At 52.6% G+C, this 20,946-nt stretch overlaps 1 protein-coding gene across 1 annotated transcript; it reads left to right on the top strand.

The window, feature by feature from the left end:
* Positions 1–1,752: 1,752 nt before the first annotated feature.
* On the top strand, positions 1,753–11,212 carry RGR (retinal G protein coupled receptor; the record flags this gene model as incomplete). The annotated part of the gene is given in 7 exon segments (XM_080640570.1): positions 1,753–1,831; positions 3,250–3,406; positions 4,406–4,531; positions 7,232–7,381; positions 8,877–8,991; positions 10,572–10,685; positions 11,075–11,212. Coding segments are annotated over 7 exon segments (879 nt in total).
* Positions 11,213–20,946: the final 9,734 nt, after the last annotated feature.

The raw sequence follows: 20,946 nt of genomic DNA, 5'->3' as shown, positions 1-20,946 counted from the left end.
GTACTCGGCGGGGGTCCTGCCAGGTCTCTCAGAGCTTTGGGAGCAGGTGCTCTGTTTTCAGGATTGTCTCCTACCCCCAATCTCATCCCATCACAGACAGCACCTTTCACTCCTTCATTCCTCACACTTGACCCCAAGGCTTTGCCCCTTGGACCAGATGCCCTACCTGTTTCCCTTGGCCTTTCCAGAAGGTTCCTCAGTCTCTCATGCCCATGGGTCTAGGCAGGCCTAGACCAGTGAGATGTGCCCCAGGCAGATCCGGGCTATGTGCATGCATGGATGCCTGTTTGGACATCGGCTTCCAGGGGAGTTAGTTCCCATCCCTTCTTCTCTCCCAATCCAGCCAAGATGGTTTTCTCACCTCCACCTCGTCCCCCACAAACCAAAGGCCAGCCCAGCCCCGTTTCTACATTTCTGCTTTCCCTCCTCCTGCTGGGATGCCCTCAGTCGGCCATACCTGCTGGACTTCACCCTTATTCCAGACCTGTCCTGCTTCTCTTCTCCCTCGAACTCTTGAAATCTTGGCATGAGAAAACGCCGACATATGTATTAGCCAGTGATGCAAGACAGATTTGGAAACAAGCAGGAAAGACTGTGGGAACACGGGTGACCAAGGAAGGCCCCCAGTATTATGTGGGTGTCACTCAGCCTGAGGGTGGTTAGGCACGGATACATGTGGGGAACACAAGAGGAAAGCATGGGAAACGTATGTTTATAAGGTAAATTTCGCTACTTTGGAATTACTGCATGGCCTCAGGCTGATGCTGAGCTGCAAGGGTGGCAGTACCTGGTTCCCGGAGTTGTGGCAGGAACCATCCCCCGGGAGTTAGTCCGTGCCTGGCTTTAGGGAGCACCAGTGCACGTGAGCTGTGCTGCTGACAGTGCTCTTTACCTGAAATGAGTAGAGTTGCTCCAGATTGGTGTTTCCTGCTGTAAATTTCACCATGAGACAGTGCGTAACTTGTACCAGGACCTCATTGTAGAAGCCAAAGCTTGTAGTGGTTGTGGGCCAAGCCCTGGGAGACTGTTGCTTGGGGGAGCTGAAGGGCTCTGTGGGCATTGGGACGTGCCACCCTGAACATCACATCCACCACGGAGTCTTCTACCCAAGACCTGCACAGGCCCTGAGAAAAGATGCCCACATTGCAAAAGAGGAAATAGAGACCCCAGTGGACCCACCCCAGGGCACACAGCTAGACAATGGCAGACTCAGAACCAGAACCCAAGTCTCTGATCCCAGTTGGGGTTCTTTCTACGACAACTGGTGGCTTGCTAGCCATCATTCTTTCCCCCACTTGTGAGTACACGCATGTGACCATGTGGACACATATGTGCACACACATGCTCAGGCGCTCAGCTTGTCAGCACCAAAAACATGCCAGGATCTGGCTCCTAACCAGTTCTCAGGCACAGCTGCAGCTTCAAACCCCTCCTTTTGCTCCCCTCCCTCCCTGGTTATGCAACTCTTCTAATTCGGCTCAGCTGCTCAGCCTGGAGTCCGGTCCTAATCCCCCTGCTGGGCTGGTGAATCAGCCGGCTCCACAGCTCCACGTGGTTCACAAAGGCTGCCCTGTGCAGCATAACGTTCCTTCTGCTCTGGCCCAGAGGGCACTGTGGGAGGAGGGGCAGCAAGAAGGAGCCCAAGGTCCAGCATAATCCCCCCATGGGCCCTCGTGTGTCCGCTGGCCCTTTAAAGGGGAGGGGTCTGGTTTTCAGGAGCCAGAGAAGCGCTGGGCCAGGGGAGGAAGCGAGATGGCAGAGGCCGGGTCCCTGCCCACAGGCTTTGGGGAGCTGGAGGTGTTGGCTGTGGGGGTGGTGCTGCTGGTGGAAGGTGAGCAGGTGGCCCAGGGCGGAGCGGGGCCCAGTGGTTACCCAGAGTCGGGCTGTGGTTCTGAGGCTGGTGAGGAGAGGTCCCTAACCCCTCTGTGCTGGTCCCTGGGGGCTTTTGGTGGCTGGACTGGGGAGCCAAGAAGGAGGAGCCAGGAGAGGGTCAGGCAGGGGGCCTCTGAGATGGGGCATCTACCAGAGTGCAACTAAGCACCAGCTGCAAGCCTTTGCACTGTCCCTCCTGCATGGAAACTGTTCACTCTGCTCGCTGAGACTCTGAGAATCTGTGTATGATCAGGCCCCGGTAGGCGCTGGAGACAGTACTGCCACCCGTGTGCCTGCAACCGAGTCCCTTGAGCTCTGGGCCTCGGTGCCCTGGCCTCCCAGGTATGTGGGGATAAGGGATCATGGGTATAAAGCACCAGCTGAGACAGACACCTCTCCACACCCCATTCCTGCCACCACCTCCTTCTCTCGGCCCTAAGCATTTCCAGGCCTGGGCGACGGGGTCCATGAAGCGCCAGCCTCAACCCAGAATCCCCACGATGCTCGCTGAGGCCAGAGCTGGGCCTGCAGGCCAGCCCAAGACAAGGCTGATGCGGATGAACCCTTGATCAGAATTAACCTGCACATTTTCTCACCCAATGAGAGTCGCCAGTGGAGTGGGAGTGGAGCCACGGGGTGGTCCTGGTGCCCGGCCACGCTTTCTCTCTCCTGGGAAGCTGCCGGCCAGCTCCCCTGTGCCCTGAACACACCTGGACATTGCCCCACAGCATGTCTTTGCACACGCTGCTCCTCTTTCCAGAAGGCTCTCTTTCACCCTGTCTTCCTAGGAAATGCTCAGTTTTGAAGGCAGGATGCTTCCCCATTTCTCACTTAGATGGGAGAAGCTGCGGCTCAGTGTGGGTAGGGAGTGACCAGCTGAACTTCAAGTCAGGTCTGCCTGCCCCGACCACCCAGCGCTGCCGCAGCCTCCCCTATGCCAAGCGCTCCCTGGGGGATCCCAGCGTGTAGAGATTGCACTGGAACTGGAGAAACCTGCGCTCCACTCCCAGAGGCACCACTTCCTAGGGGAGGTTAGCTGGTAGTACCCCGAGTCAGGAGGATGGTGCCCAGTGAAGACCACGAGAGGATCTGCAAGGCGCCAGCTGTCCGTGAGGCTGGCTGCTTGGTGGGGTGCGGGCCTGTCACGGTTTCCTTCCTGGCTCTCTTTTCCTTAGGATGCAGTGTGGCAAGCAGGGTGCTCGCATGGCTTCAACTGTGAGGCCAGCCTCCTGGGGTGTGGACGAACTTAACTGAGAGTCTTGCTGAGTCTGAGGGCTTGGGGGGTAGAGGGCTGTTTAGGGTCCACCCAGCCCACACTCCTGGTTCTGACCAGACGGGCCTCACCAGCCCCTCGGCCAGGCCCTACCTTCCTTTCAGCTCTCGCCGGCCTCAGCCTCAATAGCCTGACCATCCTCTCCTTCTGCACGAGCCCAGAGCTCCAGACCCCAAGCCACCTGCTGGTGCTGAGCCTGGCCCTGGCGGACAGCGGGGTCAGCCTGAACGCCCTCACTGGAGCCACAGCCAGCCTCCTCCGGTACCGCTCCCTGGGCCCTGACCTCTGGGTCCTGCCCTCGGCCTGACCTCTGGGCACTGAGCATTCTCCTACCAACAGAAAACTGACAGGGGGTGGGAAGGGGGCAGGCTGAGCTAGGCTAGATCCAACCCCAGACCCTACAGCCCACAGCCAGTTCCTGGAGCACAGGAGGTCCGGCCTGACCACAGCGGGCCGACAGGTGGAGAGCAGGCCCTGCCACCTGCTCCCACGCTTGAATCTTGGCTGCATTCTTTCTCACCTCTTGGCTTCCTCTCTGAACTGGGTCTTATTGCCTAACTCATGTGGTGATTGGAAGTACGTGTTATTATGTGTGAATAACTTCACACAATCGCTGGTCCCTGGGAAGCCCTAATTACGTTTGTGAAAGCAAACAGGACTTCACAGGGTCTGAGACCTCCTCCTGGCCAGGGGCACCGGGTCTTCCCATTCTGCCCTGGGGGGAGTTTCCAAGATCATTCTCTTTAGGGGGACTGAGCCCTGGCTCCTGCAGGTGGAGGCTGGCGCCCCCTGGTGTGAATGGCCTGGGTCCGAGCCAGTGAGGGTTCCTCCTGCTTCTGCTGAAGCTCTACCCTTGTTTGGCTCATGAGGCCACGAGTTGGGAGGCCTGGGGTTTCCCTCTGACTTTGCCTTCATCGGCTCTGTGGCCTTTGCTCAGCACCTTGTTTTCTCTGAGCCTCAGTTTCCCCATCTATGGAATAAAGGTATGAGCTCTCTTTCAGACCAGGGTGTTCCATTTACTGTAATGGAGGCACCTGATCACACAGAGACCTTTGTTCCAGCCGTGGGGCTGAGCCTGAGCCTGCACAGGCCCCCCCGCCCCTCCCCCCCGCCACCACCAGGGACCTCATAGGAAACACAGATCATACCGGCTTCGTCTGAGGAGCTGGGCTGAGGTCAAGGAAGGTGCCTCCATGCTACTCCTGGGCAGATGTGGGGTGCAGAGGCCAAGGGAGGGTCACTGTGCCCGTGTCTCCGCAGGCGTTGGCCCTATGGCTCAGGTGGCTGCCAGGCTCACGGCTTCCAGGGCTTCGCAGCTGCGCTGGCCAGCATCTGCAGCAGCGCGACCATCGCCTGGGGGCGCTACCATCACTACTGCACCCGTACGTGTTTGGGGCTCCCAGGATGAGGGACCCCCAGGCAGTGAGGGTTATCAGGATGGAAATCTGCTCAGTGTTTCCCAGTTCAAGGGCGGGGGACCGGTTGAGGGTCCACGCGGGTGGGGTGCGGGCACCAGGCAAGGAGGAAGACCGCATGTGCTGGACAGGCTGTCTGTGCCCTTGCTGTAGCTTCAGGCAAGTCAGGGGTCCTCTCTGAACCTTAGTCTCCTCTTCTGCCAAATGGTTTTTGTAACCAGTCTCAGTTTTATCCTGAAAATCAAATAAGATCATGGACACAGAAAATGTCCTTGATAACAGGCACTGCTGGGAGCAGAGAGGTGATGTGTAGGTGTGTGTGTGCGTGTGTGTGTGCGTGTGTGTGTGCGTGTGTGTGCGTGTGTGTGTGTGTGTGTGTGTGTATGTGTGGCTGGGCATGTGATCCCACACCTCACACTTCCACGGAGCCTGTGCCATGCCAGAGCTTTATGAAAACTAGTCGAGCTCTCGATTTCCCAGGCCATATTGTCAAGTGCCATCTTCTTAATTGGTCATGTGAGTGTACCACCTGCTGTCATTTACTTGGTGTTTCTTCCTTAGAAGCGAGCCAATTTTAAAATTCTAAACACCTGCTTTATTCTTGTTCTAAACAATATCTGTGACCTCACAGCTTTAATGTTCTTATAATTTTAATACACATTAATTACAACCCATGTTCACCCAGAGGCTCTCTAGAATCCCATTCACCTCAGAGTGTACAAACGTGCTTCGGTGAGCAGTGGCTCAGCAAACCCCACTGCTCGCAGACTGGGAAGCAGAGGCTCAGAGAAATGAGGGCACCGTCTAGGCCACAGCTGGTGGGGCGGCCCTGGGAGTCGGCCTGGCCTGCGTGCCTTCAGAGGTGGCCTCTCCCTTGTGCCCGGTCTCCACGTTTGGAGCAATGGAGGTTCTGTGGGGTACATGGTCAGCATGGCCTGGAGCCCTGGGCATGACCCCTTTGGAATCGCAGATCTGCCCTTGCCACAAACACACGCACACACCCTTGACCCTTGGCAAAGTCACATGCCTCTCTCCAGCCAAAACATTGCCTTTGTTCTGGCAGGCTAGCCCCTCCTGTCGCATCTGACCTTGGAGCTCCTCTGCCACCACCATCCCAGCCCTGCCCCCCAAACTCCCTCAACCACCTCACACACACATGGACTGTCACATGTGCACACACACACACACCTTTTCAGAGAGCAACAGGCTTCTCTGTCTCAACACGGCAGTGAGCCGGTGCCAGGGCCTAGACCGAGGCCCCTCCTGTTCCCGCAGGGTGTGTGCGGTGCCAGGCAGGGAGGGGCAGAAGGGGCTGAGTGCAGACTCCCTCCTAAGTGACCTTAGGTATGCACCTTGGTCATTTGTTTCCAAAGCCAAAAAGACTAATGCAACACATGGGCAAGACGTCTCTGAGTCATTGTGCCACTCTAATTACTGTGGGGGTCTTGGCCAGCTAGGAAACACCACAGACGGGGCTTCAACCACAGAGAGTTCTCTCTTGTTCTAGAAGTCCAAGGTCAGGTGCTAATACAGCTGGGTTTTGAGGAGAGCTCTCTTCCTGGTTTGCAGGTGCTGCCTCTTGCTGTGTCCTTATATGGAGGAGAAAGAGATCATCTCTCTCTTATCTCTTCTTTTTTAAAAATGTATTTTTATTGATTTCAGAGAGGAAGGGAAAGGAAGAGAGAGAAACACCAGTGATGAGAATCATCCATCAGCTGCTTCCTGCACGCCCCCTACTGGCGATTGAGCCCGCAACCCGGGCATGTGCCCTGACTGGGAATCAATCTGTGACCTACTGGTTCATAGAGCCATGCCAGCTGGGCCTTATCTCTTCATAGAAGGGCACTAATCCATCATGGAAGCTCCACTCTCAGGACCTAAGTGCCTCCCAAAGTCCACCTGGTTATGGGGCTCCATGGTATGACTTTTGGATGGGGAACATAAAGATTTAATTTATAGAAGCGGACATATCCATGCCAACTCCATCTGAGGCTGTGAAATGAAATCAGTGTCAGGTGAGGGGTTTTGTAGACCTGCTCTTCTCTGGTGATCCACCTGGAGTCCTGTCTACAAAGGAACATGAACTATAGACAGAGAAGGCATCTGGGGAAGGCATTCTGGAGCAAGATCCAGGAGGAAGCCTGGATGGGAAGGGCTGGTTGAGGATGTGAGGGCTATAGGTGGAGGAAGTCAGGTCACTGAGACCAAAAACACTGTCAGGACCTAGCCTCCACCCGTGGCACCGAGATGCCCAAACCCCACGCCCAGAGCTCTTGAGTTGCGAGCAGACTGCTGCTTCTGAGCGAGAGCGGGAGGCACTAAGTCCAGGTTCTACTTTTTTCCGCCAATGCCCCCCCTGGGTCCCTGCCCGTGTGTCTTTCCTAACTTAGCTTTGGGAAGCACACCTTCTCTTTGCCACCCCTCTGTTCTCTGTCCTTGGAGGAAGAGAGTATGGAGTGTCTGTGACCTCTTTATTCTCCATAACAGCCCTCTGATGCAGGAACTGCCTTTCCTATTTTGTGGAAGGAAAAGTGAGACTCCGAGCTCTTCCCCTGCCTGAGGCCTAAGCTGTTGGGGATTGGAGGCAGGATTCAGGTCATTGTGCCAGACCATGAAGCCCACTGTTCTTCCGTCAGCTCCTCTCCACCACCCTCCTCCTACCTGCAGGCAGCCAATTGGCATGGAGCACGGCTGTCTCCTTGGTGCTCTTCGTGTGGCTGTCTTCGGCCTTCTGGGCAGCACTGCCCCTCCTGGGCTGGGACCACTATGACTACGAGCCCCTGGGGACCTGCTGCAGCCTCGGCTACCCCAGAGGGGACAGGTGAGGCGGGAGGCGCCCTTCCGGGGGAACCCTGGCCTTGAACCCTGTGACAGCAATGTCATAGTTGAAAATCCAAAAGGGAGGCGTCAACATTGGCCAGGCAGTCCCGACTCCTTAGCTGTGAGGCCCACTTGCAGGCTGATGATGGGCAGGGAAGCCCTCTCTGAGTGGCCGAGTGACGCACGGTTGCAGTGTGAGGGCAGAGGGGGACCCGGCAGCAGCCCGCTGCGAGCACTGGCCTGGTTGGTGGTAACAGCTGCTGAACTCAGGACCCCTTGGCCCTCTCAGCAGTCAGCCATCGGAGCTGCGACTTGCGTGCTTTCTAAGGGGAGTCCTGCCCTTGGGTTGGATGGATTCAGGGAATGTCACGGTCTTTGCTTTGGGAGGAACCTCCTTGGCACAGTGCTCAGGTCTCTAAATTCCCTGAGCCTCTGTGGCAGGCCAGGCCTGGGCCAGCCCTGGAGAGACAGAGCAGAGACAGAGCAGATGCACAAGCACTGTCAGGGAGCCCATGTCTAATGCCCATCCCCCGCCCCGCCCCCGGACTCCTGGGAGACCAGGACTGAGAGGGGGTGGCCACATGGGCTCAGCTCCCCTCTCACTTCCACCAGAACCACGTTGCATTCGCTGCTTTAGATGTTTACTCACATTTGCTCATGAAGCATCTGCCCCTGATGAAACCCACTTGAGAACCCTGGGTCCTCCCAGCACCTGCCATGCACTCTGCGCAGCATTTCCCTGTCTATGCCCGTCCTTCTGGCACCCCTTCCCCCCACCTGCCCTTAGTGGACAGCACCAAGGTTACATGGTATCTTCTTTAAAATATATATATTTTTTATTGATTTCAGAGAGAGGGAGGGAGATGGAAACATCAATGATGAGAGAGAATCATTGATTGGATGCCTCCTGCACGTCCCCTACTGGGGATGGAGCCCACAACCCAGGCATGTGCCCTGACAGGAAATTGAACCGTGACCTCCTGGTTCATAGGTCAACGCTCAACATTGGCCGGCAACATGGTATCTTCTTAATGAAGGATCAGCCCTTGCACCTCCCATGACCACAGCAATTTCTTCAGTGACACAGTGCCCAGTCTCTGCCATCCACAGGCCCCTTCCAAATCCCTGTGCCAGGAACACTCCTGGAATGCTCCTTCCTCTTGATCCATTGGCATCTCCATCTGGTAAACATGGTTTCCAAACAGAAGTGCCCACTCCCATGCTGGGGGCACATGTCGAGCTGGGCACCTGAACGGGCAACAGCTAGTGATGGAGGAACCTCATCCAGCTCCCTGGCTCCTTCAGTCGCATCTAGGAGGCCCCAGTGGCTTCCTGGTTCTGAGGGGAGTGCAGCCAGGATGGGAGTGGCCACACTCTGAGCTCGCATCCTGTGGGAGCAGATCCCCGCATGTGACTGCATGGAGCAAAGGCAAGGCGGAGGGACTCGGGGAGCTCTCTCCTTTGAGAGACAGCCTCCCGCTCCCCTCTGTCTGCAGAAACTTCACCAGCTTCCTCTTCGTCATGGCCTTTTTCAACTTCCTCCTGCCCCTCTTCATCACACTCATGTCCTATCGGCTCATGGAACAGAAACTTGGGAGGACCGGGCCCCACTAGGTAAGGCCTAATCCTGGAGCAGAGGACTCTGCGTTGCTCAGGGACACCAGGAGCAGGAAGGACAACAGACGCAGTCGGGGTTCCTGTGTTTTCAACAATCAGAAGCAATGCAGCTGTTGCAGGGGAGGGCAAGATCGCCCCTCCTGTGGGTGCTGGGATCGGGCACCATGACCCTGGGGAAGGGCCAGGGCTGCTCAGGCTTACCAGCAGACACTGAGCCCCGGAAGCCGGGGCCCTGCCTGACCTGGTCCACACTGTTATGGTTCTTTCTTCTCAAGGACGTGAGGGTCGGCACAAAATCTCATGCTTTTTAAAAGCTGCTGCAATGGCGTGGAGGATGAACCTAATCACAGGCACAGGCCCTTTCCCGCAACGTGCACGCATGCCCTTGGCTACTTCTGAATTCGACAAGGATATTTCCTTGCCACAATTTTGTTTTAACTTTGTCTCCTGGATAATCTTTAGCAGATGAGTCAAAACAAGCACCAAAGATTTTTTAAAATCTAGATATTAATAATACTTGATGTGAATTATGCCACATCAGTTTTGCAACTACTTAGAGGAGGAACAGTTTCATTGTCCCCGTGTCACAGACTAGGACACTGAGGCTGAGAGGAGCTGGCTAAGCCTCTCATCACCAGCTGCCCGAGGAGCAGCGGACCGCGTGGCCGGTCAGGGCGCCGGAAAGGAAGCCGGCTGCTGAGACACTGTCTGTGTGGGTGCTTTCCTTGGACGGGAGAAGCGTGCACACCCCCCTGTGAGCTGGAGGCGGGCCCTGAGCCCACAGCAGGAGGGCCAGGCTGTGCTGGGATGAAACTGCGTTCAGGTTCCCAGCGCGGGGGCTCCCGGGCTGGTCGCCCGCAGGCCGCAGGCTGGTGACATCACCCGGAGACCAGGCTGTCGCGTGGGCGTCCTCATCCTTCCTAGTTGACTTGAAACCATGAGGCGGACAACGTCAGCAGGCGCCGCTCACTGGCCCTGGCCGGACCTGGCCGCATGCTTAGTCCTGTGAAAGGAACACACAGTCTGGAGAAACAGACACTGAGGTTTAGGCTCAGAAGTCCTCGCCCCAGCGCATGTGAGAAGAGAGCATGGCAACTTCCTTTACAATTAGATAGTAAGCCCCCTGCGGTCCCAGGTGGCACCACATCGCCTGTCCCGGTTGTGTCTCCCGCGTGGGAAGCGGCCCCTCTGAGCCAGGACCCGCGGCTGCAGCTGCAGGAGAGCTGGTTCCCAGGCTGAGGTGTGAGGGCTGCGCACAGGGACCCTTGTGCACACAGACACACTCAGGGAGCCCGGGTTCGACCAGACCCTGCCTCCAGGCCAGTCAGGTAGAATCTGGCTATTTTACAGAGAAGGCAACTGAGGCCAAGCAAGCTTACATGACAGGCTGAGGTTGTGCATCTGAAATGGCAGAAGAGCCCCTGGGATCCCAAGTTCCCCCCCCCCCCCCCAAGCTCAGCGCCTTCCCGCAGCCTGGCCATGTGCCCGCCTGTGCGTGCCCACATGGTCCCTGGCTGCCTAGACTGCCAGCCGTCAGGGCAGTCATGCCTCCTCCCGTGCCCATTTCTCCCCAGGTGAACACCACTCTGCCAGCCAGGACACTGCTGCTCGGCTGGGGCCCTTACGCCCTCCTGCATCTCTGCGCAGCCCTCACAGGCACGGCCCTCATCCCCCCTGGGCTGCAGGTGGTAAGGGACCCCCAGTGCCAGTGCCTGGGCTTGCTCCACTTTTGTCTCTCTCTTGCTTTCTTGCCTCCATGATAGTCTCTCTTCCTTTGAATACCCAAAATTCACTGGACTGTGCTTGGCGCCCAGGTCACATGGGCGGCTGCTTGATGCTGCTTAAGCCTCAGGTGAGGTGACAGGGCAGATTGCCAGAGGGGACGTGCCTCTGGGGCCAGGGGCTGAGGCTGTGCCCAGAGCCATGTGCTCCCAGACAAGACACATGGACAGCTAGTCGGGGAGGACAGGGCAGCAGGACAAGTGATGGGGCCTTAGGGGGTGGGGGGAACCAGGTGGGACCGGGGAGAGGTGCAGAGGCTTTGCGACTTCTTTCCTGGGTGTTTTTGCCACAACAGGTGCCTGCTCTCATTGCCAAAATGGTGCCCACAGTCAACTCTGTGAACTACGCCCTGGGCAATGGAATCTGGCAGCGCCTGTTCCTGCAGCGAAGTGGGTGGGACTCGGCCCAGCGAGCTGCTCAGGTGCTGTGCTGACCAGGCCCCTCACCGCCTGGATGGAGCCCGGGCTGGGTGCTGCCTGTGGGTCCTAACCAGCAGTCTCAGAGCCAAGCTCCAGACATGCATCCTCCAGTCCTAACAGCCATGAGCCCAGCCCTGGGCCGGACACTGTAGGGAGTGGCTCTAGGGTCAAGCCTTGGGCTGACCTGTGGCAGGGTCACAAACAAGTCCCAGCCTGGAGGACAGAGCTCTCCTAGCATAATTAAGCCTGACCTTGTAGCCTACCTAATTCCTTCCTAAGTAGCTAATGGGCTGTGGGAGGTGCAGCAAGTGCTGCCAAAACAAGAACATCTGTATACATGTTAGTCTACCCTTGTTGTAATCAGACTATAAAATAAAGCATTGGCTTGCAGGCTGGGTCTTTTGTGTCCTCATCCAGGCACGGGAGATCCACCGAGCCCCAGCTGTGTTCTCTTGTCTGTCTTTTCTTCAGTCCTTCACCACCCTTCCTCGGGCTCACCCTTGGCCATTCTGGCGTGGCACAGGACACAGGGCCTTGAGATGCCAGGCTGCATGACAGGAGTGGGAGGGAGCAGGACCTGAATGTGAGTCATAGCCCACCCCCACTCCACCCCCCCAGGACGAGGCTCTGGGAAGCCATTGCTCCTGACCCTGACATAAATGTTAATATGGCTCCACAGGCTATTGTGAGGCTCGAACAGGATGATGTGCACAGGGAAGCTGCTCATTGAAACAGAACTGGGAGCACTCAGAAGCTGAGGTAGAGCCCGGGTACCTGCAGCCCGGCTGCCGGCATTCAGACGCCACTGATTACATTGTGATCCAGGTGCGTTTCCCAGCTTCTAGGGTGATGTCAGGACGGCTGGGTGTGTGGGAGGGGCCAGGGTGCTCTCTGAGTTACCCACCAGCACGCCCTAGTCAGACAGCAGCCCATGCTGCTTAGTCGCCAACATTGAAAAAAGGTTTATTTAGAATCCCAGAAGCCTGAAAAGGAGGCCTGCGCCTCTGCTGTGGGACAGGCACAGGCTTAGGCGTCGCTGCCTGGCCAGCATGTCCTGCAGGAGTGGCCCATGCGTTCCCTGCGGAGCCTGTGGCACCTGGGCTGTGACACTAACGCAGTCCCCACCCAGGGCCCACATGTTCCTCCTGAGTCAGCGCTGCAAGGACAAGGAACAGGAGCTGGGTAGATGGGGAGTGGGGGGTGGCACAGGGCTCCAGGAAGGCCTGGAGAGGCAGGAAGGGCAGAGCGCAGGGGGGAAGCACAGTCCCGGGGAGGGGTCCTCAGAACAGCAGCTGGGTCCTTGGCACCAGGACCTAACTATTGCAGTTGCAGAAATCAGGCCACACACATGCAGCTCAGGGCGTGCACACAAGCTGAGGCCAGTTCGTCATTCTGCACCCGGTGGTGAGGTGGCAGCTTCTCTTCTAGGCCATGCCCTGTGCCAGCCACTGCAGAGACAGAACACCGCTGGCCTCACTCCAGTGCTCACACGGGCTTGTCTTGGGCCCTAGAGTAGGGCCAGGAGGGAAACCGTGGCCTGAGTGGTGCACTCCTGCAGGCTGTGGGTGGCCAGGAAGGCAGCGGGCTCAGCACCTGGAGGTGTGCCCCTGCCACAGCCTCAACTGTGTTTATCAAGGAGCGACCTTCACTCACCATTTGCCATCCCCACCCACAAGGTACTAGGAAGTACAGTGAGAAGAAGAGAGAGGAGCCCAGACTCAGAAAGGGTGGAAGCTGAGAGGCTGAGGATGTTGCGAGTGGCAGCCCCCACACAGGCCCTGCTCCCCTGTTCTCAGTAGAGGGTGGGAGGGGGGCAAGATGGCCAGTGTGGCCAAGGACACCTTGAGCCCAAGCCCAGGTTTGTATGGAGCTGGGAATAGTGGGCTCAGGACATCTCCCCACTGGACTGGGTCAGCAGGAAAGGAGAAGGGCTGCAGCGGTGCCGTTGCCGGGGGGTAGGGGTGTGGGGGTGGGTGGGGGGTAGCGGGGCAGGGGATCCCCAAAGTCTGAAGCCCTTTGCTCGAGAAGTTCCAAGTCCACCCATGCCCTTGCCTCCACTCACATGTGGGCCTAGGAAGCCTCCTCACCCTTGGGCATGACCCATAGTCCTCTGAGCACCATGTGCAGGCCTCTCACCCTGCCCTCCTGCCCCCCAGCCCCTCAGCCCCCTCCCAGCCTCACCCTTCTATGGAGCAGCTCAGAGAGACACGGGAGGGGCTGACTCTGACACAATCCCGCCTCTCTGCCAGCCTTGCACAGTCTCTGGGTGGGATCAGAGCCACCGGTCAGCCCTGGGTCCTGGCCGGTCCCTGACACTGGCTAGAGCACAGCCCGCATGGCCTGGGGACCCCAGGATTTCCTTCGCCCTCAGTGGCCCTCGGCCGACCACAGCCCTCCCTGCGCGCTGGTCTCTCCAGGAAACAGGTGTCACTCTGTAGACAGGGAACACGGAGAGCAGCGTCTCTGCCTCCTTGAAGCTCTGCTCCGGGTCCCTCTGTGGGTCTGATTTTGGTGGCTGTTCTTCCCGTCTCCTCGCTCTCCTGCCCACCCGCAGCTCCTGTTGAGAAAGGTCTCGCTCTTTCTGGGCCCCAAACTGCTCTTCTCCACTCACCTCTGTGGCCCCTGATGCGGCCTGGTAGGGACAGTGCCCGGCCCCCCGCCCCATAACATGTGGGCTTGGGAGGCACACACCAGTGTGGCCATCTGTCACTGGGGCTGCCAGGCTCTCCCCAAGATCCTTGAATGTCAGGAAAACTGAGGCCATATGGGGGGCAAGGGAACAAGAGCCCTGAGAAACCAGGAAAGAGGTGAAAACAGCAGAGTCCGAAGCCTGGTCCACAGACCTGAGAGCACAGGCCTCTTCACTGGGCCTGGGGCCCGCCCTGCCCGTGCGTCAGGCTTCCCCCCCCACACACCCCCCTCCCAGACCCAGTGGCTTCAGCCACACCCCACCAGAGACTCAGAATGGACGTGAAGAGGCCGCCAGGAGGTAGGTGAACCACCAGGCCAGGCGCTGGACAACCACGCAGGCCCTCCAGCAATCACGTCCTTATGTGCAGGTTCATGTCCAGAATTGGACCCCAAGCCCTGTCCGTGTCATTTGGACTTGCTCATCTACTCACTCAGTGTGTGTTACTGAGCAGCTGCTGTGTGCTGATGGGATGACACAGCCAAGATGCTTCCCAGTGACCGCAGGAGACGTCCATGGCCTCTTTGTCTCTTCATGGCACTTGTGACCAACTGACACCACTCACAGAATAAACTCAAAATGGGTAAAAGACTTAAATGTAAGTTATGAAACCATAAAAATCCTAGAAGAACCCATAGGCAGCAAAATCTCAGACTTCTCACGTAGCAGAATTTTCACTGATACATCTCCTAGGGCAAAGGGAAAATACACAAATGGGACTACATCAAAGTAAAAAGCACAGCAAAAGAATCCATCAATAAAATGAAAAGGGAGCCCACTGTATGGGTGAACATATTTGGCAATGATACATCTGATAAAGGGTTAATATCCAAAATATATAAGGAACTTACACAACTCGACACCAGGAAGACAAATAATCCAATTAAAATATTAGCAAAGGACCTGAATAGACACTTCTCCAAAGTGGACATGCAGATGGCCAAGAGACATATGAAAAAAATGCTCAACATCACTAATCATCTGAGAGATGCAAATTAAAACAACAATGAGGTACCATCTCACACCTGTCAGAATGGCTACCAGCAATAAATCAACAAACAACAAGTGCTGGTGAGGATGTAGAGAAAAGGGAACCCTAGTACACTGCTGGTGGGAATGCAGACTGGTGCAGTCTCTGTGGAAAACAGTATGGAGTTTCCTAAAAAAATTAAAAATGAAATTGCTGTTTAACCCAGCAATCCCACTTCTAGGACTACATCCTAAGAACCTGAAATACCAATCAGAAGAAATATATACACTCCTATGTTCATAGCAGCATTATTTATTATAGCTAAGATCTGGAAACAGCCCAAGTGCCCATCCATAGACAAGTGGATAAAAAAGCATTTACACCATGTAACACTGTGCAGCTGTAAAAAAAAAAAAAAAAAAAAAAAAAAGATCTCTTACCCTTTCATACAACATGGAGGGACCTGGGGAGTATAATGCTTAAGTGAAATAAGCCAGTCAGAGAAAGATAAGTATCACATGATCTCACTCATACTCATACGTAGAATCTAATGAACAAAATAAACTGATGAACAAAATAGGACCAGAGGTATGGATGCATGGAACAGACTGACAGCTGTCAGAAGGGAGGGCGGGAAGAGATTAACCAAAGACCTTGTATGCACATATGCATAACTCATGGACAGAGACAATAGGGTGGTGAGGGGCTGGGGTGGGTAGGGGCTGGGTGAAAGGAGTCAGGGGGGAGGGAATGGTGAACATCTTTAATACTGGCAAAAATACTTAAAAAAATAAATAAATAAATAAATAGGTGCCAATATGGATACAAAGACCAAGTAAGTGGCATTAGTCACAGTAATAAGGGTGATCAAGATTACTCGAAAGTTTCCTTCAGAATCTCTACAAGTCTACCTCAAAACTCCTTCCCCTCATTCTAGACAAATCAACATGACCACTGAGCTTCACTTGTATTTGGTTTAAGTGTGTTTCCACAGAATTGTTCCCTGCTGACCTTAAATGCACAGTGCTTTCAGCCCCATTCTGGCTTTTTTTTTTTTTTTTTTTTTTAACTTTCTGTGGTTTGACTTGATTGCTAAATGCCGCCATTACTTTTTAAGCTAACAGAGGAGGCCCATGCATCGTTCCTGGGCCAGATGGGGCCCCAGCCGTGACGTGCCCTCCTTGGCACCCGCAGTGAGCACAGGCCGCCATGGCCATCCTGTCTCCCACCACAGCTGGAGTGGGCTCTGACAAGCAAAGGTTTTCAAACTCTATCAAAAGGCTAACTCCTTGTAAAACAAGATGTTTGTTATGGATTTGATGTTTGAGTCCTCCCAAAATCTGTATGTTGAAGTGCTACCCCCCAATGTTACTGCTTAGGGATTCAATATCCAATTTGAGTAGGCAGAAAAAAGAAACAGTGAACTTTATGAAAGACCACTGGAGATTTTTCCAGTATGAAGAACAGAAAGAATAAAGAATTAAGAAAAATGAATAGTCTCAAAGACCTGTAGGACACCACCAAGCATAACAACATGCACAAAATTGGAGCCCCATAAAGAAAAAGAGAGAGAGAAAGGGTCAGAAAGAATATATTGAGAAATAATGACCAAAAACTTTGCAACTTTGACGAAAATGATTAATCTTCACTTGATCATTTTTATATATATACAAAAAGCATTTAACAAAAAGCCAACATCTTCTTATGATAAAATCACTCAACAAACTAGAAGTAGAAGGGAACTTCCTTAAACTGATAAAGTGTGTCTATGAAAAAACCACAGTTAACATCATACTTAATGGGGAAATGCTGAAAACTTTCTACTGAGGACCCAGGACAAGGCAAGGATGTCCACTCTCAACACTTCTCTTCAACATCATACTGGAGGGCATGATGCAGTTTAAAAGAAGTAAAATGCACCAGATTAAAAGGAAAAGAAAAACTATCTCTATTTGCAGATGACATGACCTTGAATATGAAAAATCCTAAGGAAGACACACATACACACACACACACACACACACACACACACACACAACTGTTAGAGATAATCAACAAATAAAAAAAGTTTTCAGGATACAAGATCAAAATATAAATAACAATTGTATTTCTTTATACTAACAATGAGTAACATAAAAATTTAAATTTTTAAAAATTCCATTTATTATAGCATCAATTTTTTTTAATTTTTAGAAATAAATTTATCAAAAGAAGTACAAGATTTGTACACTGGTAACTATAAAACATTGTTGAAAGGAATTAAGAAGACCCAACTATATGGAAAGACATCTAATAATCATGTATTGGAAGACTTAATATTATTAAACTGGCAATACTCTCCAACTTAGTCTACAGATTTTTTTGGAAAAAAATTTGACAATCTGATTCTAAAATTTTCATGGAAATGCAAAGACCCAAGAACTACTAAAATGATCTTGAAAAAAAGAACAATGTTGGAGAACTCACACTTCCTGACTTCAAAAGTTACTACAGTGCTACAGTAATCAAAATGGTGTGCTACTGGCATAAGGGCAGACCAACAGATCAATAAACCTAATTGTATTCAGAGGGAAACCCTTATAAACACAGTCAACTAGTTTTCAACAAGGATGCCAAGACAATTCAGCAGAGAAAGAATAGTGTCTTCAACAAATGGGGCTGGGACAAGTGAACTTTCACATGTGAAAGAATGGAGAGGAGCTGTACCACACCCTTGTACGAAAATAGACTCAAAATGGACCATAGACTTAAATGTCAGAGCTACATTATCCTATCTAATAAAAGAGTAATATGCAAATTGACCATCACTCCAACACACAAGATGGCCACCCCCATGTGGTCAAAGATGGCCACCACAAGATGGCGTGCAGGGGAGGGCAGTTGTGGGCAATCAGGCCAGCAGGGGACGGCAGTTAGGGGCGAGTAGGCTGGCAGAGGAAGGCAGTTGAGGGAGACCAGGCCAGCAGGGGAGGGCAGTTGGGGGGGACCAGGCCTGCAGGAGAGAGCAGTTAGGGTTGACCAGGCCTGTAGGGGACGGCAGTTAGGGTTGACCAGGCCTGTAGGGGACGGCAGTTGAGGGCAACTAGGCTGGAAAGGGAGGGCAGTTAGGGGTTACTGGGCCAGCACGGGAGGGGCAGTTAGGGGCAATTGGGCCAGCAGGGGAGCAGTTAGGTGTCGATCAGGCTGGCAGGGGAGTGGTTAGGGGGCAATCAGGCAGGCATGCAGGCAAGCAGTTGGGAGCCAGTGGTTCTGGATTGTGAAATGGATGTCTGACTGCCCGGATTGGAGACGGTGCAGGCTGGGCTGAGGGACACACCTCCCCATGCACGAATTTCATGCACTGAGCCTCTAGTCTATATATATAAAAAGCCAGTGACCAGAACACTGTAACGACCAGAATGACCGGTTGCTATGACACCCACTGTGGCCAGTGAACCGGCCGGATCGGGGGATGAGGCCAGCTGGCCAACCTCCCGCGGCCCTTCCCTCCAGCCAGCTCTGCCCCGATCACCCCCCAACCTCAATAGGGGGTGGGGCCGGCCAGCCAACCTTCTACAGCCCCTCCCCTCCAGCCGGCCCCAACCCTGATGGGCCCCCACCACCCCAAACAGCCCAAGGCCCCTCCCTCCAGCCAGCTCCACCCCCAATCAGCCCCACCCCCCAACAATCGGGGGCTAATCACCTGCAGCCCCTCCCCCCAACCGGCCTGGCCCTGATCAGCCCCGATTGGGCCGAGCAGGCCTCTGACCTCCCTCCATCTCCTCCTCCTGACATGCCTGGCCCCAATCCACCCTGATTGGGCCTGGGCCAGCCAGACTCCACCCATGCATGAATTCGTGCACTGGGCCTTTAGTAAAATTCTAAGAAAAGAACATAGGCATAACTCTTCATGATCTTATATTAGGCAGTTGTTTCTTAGATAGGACTTCAAAAGCACAAACAACAGTAAAATTTGATAAATTGGAATTCTTTAGAATGAAACACTTTAGTAGTGCCTCAAAGGACACTCAAGAAAGTGAAAAGACAACCACACACTGGGAGATGATCATACATTTTATAAGAGACTAGTATCCAGAATATATAAAGAACTCTTACAATTCAACAACAAAAGGACAAAGAACTCTCAAGTTTGTTTTTTTTGTTTGTTTGATTTTTTTTTTTGATTTTTTTATTAAGGTATTATATGTGTACATATCTTACCATTGCCCCCCCACCCCACTCCCATACATGCCCTCACCCCCCAATGTTTTGCATCCGTTGGTTACTCTTATATGCATGCATATAAGTCCTTCGGATAATCTCTTATTTCCCCCACCTCTCCCTAACCTTCCCGCTGTAATGTGACAGTCTGTTTGATGCTTTACTGCCTCTGTATCTATCTTTTTGTTCATCAGTTTATAATGTTTTTTATTATCACCAAATGAGTGAGATCATGTGGTATTTTTCTTTCATTGACTGGCTTATTTCACTTAGCATAATGTTCTCCAATTCCATCCAGGTTCCTACAAATGGTAAGAATTCCTTCTTTTTATGGCAGCATAGTATTCCATTGTGTAGATGTACCATAGTTTTCTGATCCAGTCATCTGCTGACGGGCACCTAGGCTGTTTCCAAATCTTAGCTATTGTAAATTGTGCTGCTATGAACATAGGTGTGCATATATACTTTCTGACTGGTGTTTCTAGTTTCTTAGGATATATTCCTAGGAGTGGGATTACTGGGTCAAATGGGAGTTCCATTTTCAGTTTTTTGAGGAAACTCCATACTGTTCTCCACAGTGGCTGCACCAGTCTGCATTCCCACCAGCAGTGCACGAGGGTTCCTTTTTCTCCGCATCCTCACCAACACTTGTCGTTTGTTGATTTGTTGATGATAGCCATTCTGATAGGTGTGAGATGGTATCGCATTGTCATTTTGATTTGCATCTCTCGGATAATTAGTGACTTTGAGCATGTTTTCATTTGTCTCTTGGCCTTTCTTCTGTCTTCTTTCAAAAAGATTCTATTTAGGTCCGTTGCCCATTTTTTTATTGGATCATTTATCTTCCTTTTATTAAGTTGTATAAGCTGCCTGTAGATGTTGGAGATTAAACATTTATCAGTGATAACATTTGCAAATATGTTCTCCCATACAGTGGGGTTTCTTGTTGTTTTGTTGATGGTTTCTTCTTCTTGTCTAATTGGAATGGCTAATACTTCCAGTACTATGTCAAACAGGAGTGGTGAGAGTGGGCATCCCTGTCTTGTTCCTGTTCTTAGGGGAAATGGTTTTAGTTTTTGCCCATTGAGTATGATGTTAGCTGTGGGTTTATCATATATAGCTTTTATTATGTTGAGGTATGATCCTTCTATTCCCACCTTGTTGAGAGTTTTTATCAAGAAAGGAGGTTGGATTTTGTCAAATGCTTTTTCTGCATCAATTGATATGACTATGTGATTTTTATCTCTCAATGTGTTTATGTGATGTATCACATTTATTGATTTGCAGATATTGTACCATCCTTGCATTCCCGGGATAAATCCTACTTGGTCATGGTGTATGATCTTTCTGATGTAGTGCTGGATCCGATTTGCTAGAATTTTGTTGAGGATTTTGGCATCTACGTTCATGAGGGATATTGGCCTGTAATTCTCCTTCATTGTGCTGTCTTTATCTGGTTTTGGTATTAGGGTGATTGCTGGTTTCATAGAAGGAGCTTGGAAGTGTTCCATCCTCTTGAATTTTTTGGAAGAGTCTGAGGAGGATAGGTTTTAGTTCTTCCTGAAATGTTTGGTAAAACTCTCCTGTGAAGCTGTCTGGCCCCGGGCTTTTGTTTGCTGGAAGCTTTTTGATGACTGCTTCAATTTCTTCCATAGTTACTGGCATATTGAGCTGTTTAGATTCTTCCTGATTGAGTTTTGGAAGGTTATATTTTTCTAGGAATATGTCCATTTCCTCCAGGTTTTTCAGTTTATTGGAATAGAGTTGTTCGTAGTATTTTTTAACAATCGTTTGTATTTCAGCAGGATCTGTTGTTATTTCACCTCTTTCATTTCTGATTTTGTTTATTGGGGTCCTCTCTCTTTGCTTCTTGGTGAGCCTGGCTAGAG

The sequence above is a fragment of the Plecotus auritus genome (genome assembly GCF_963455305.1).
Source record: "Plecotus auritus genome assembly, chromosome: 9".
NCBI classification, from domain to species: Eukaryota; Metazoa; Chordata; class Mammalia; order Chiroptera; family Vespertilionidae; genus Plecotus; species Plecotus auritus.
This window is presented reverse-complemented; position numbering and strand designations above follow the sequence as displayed.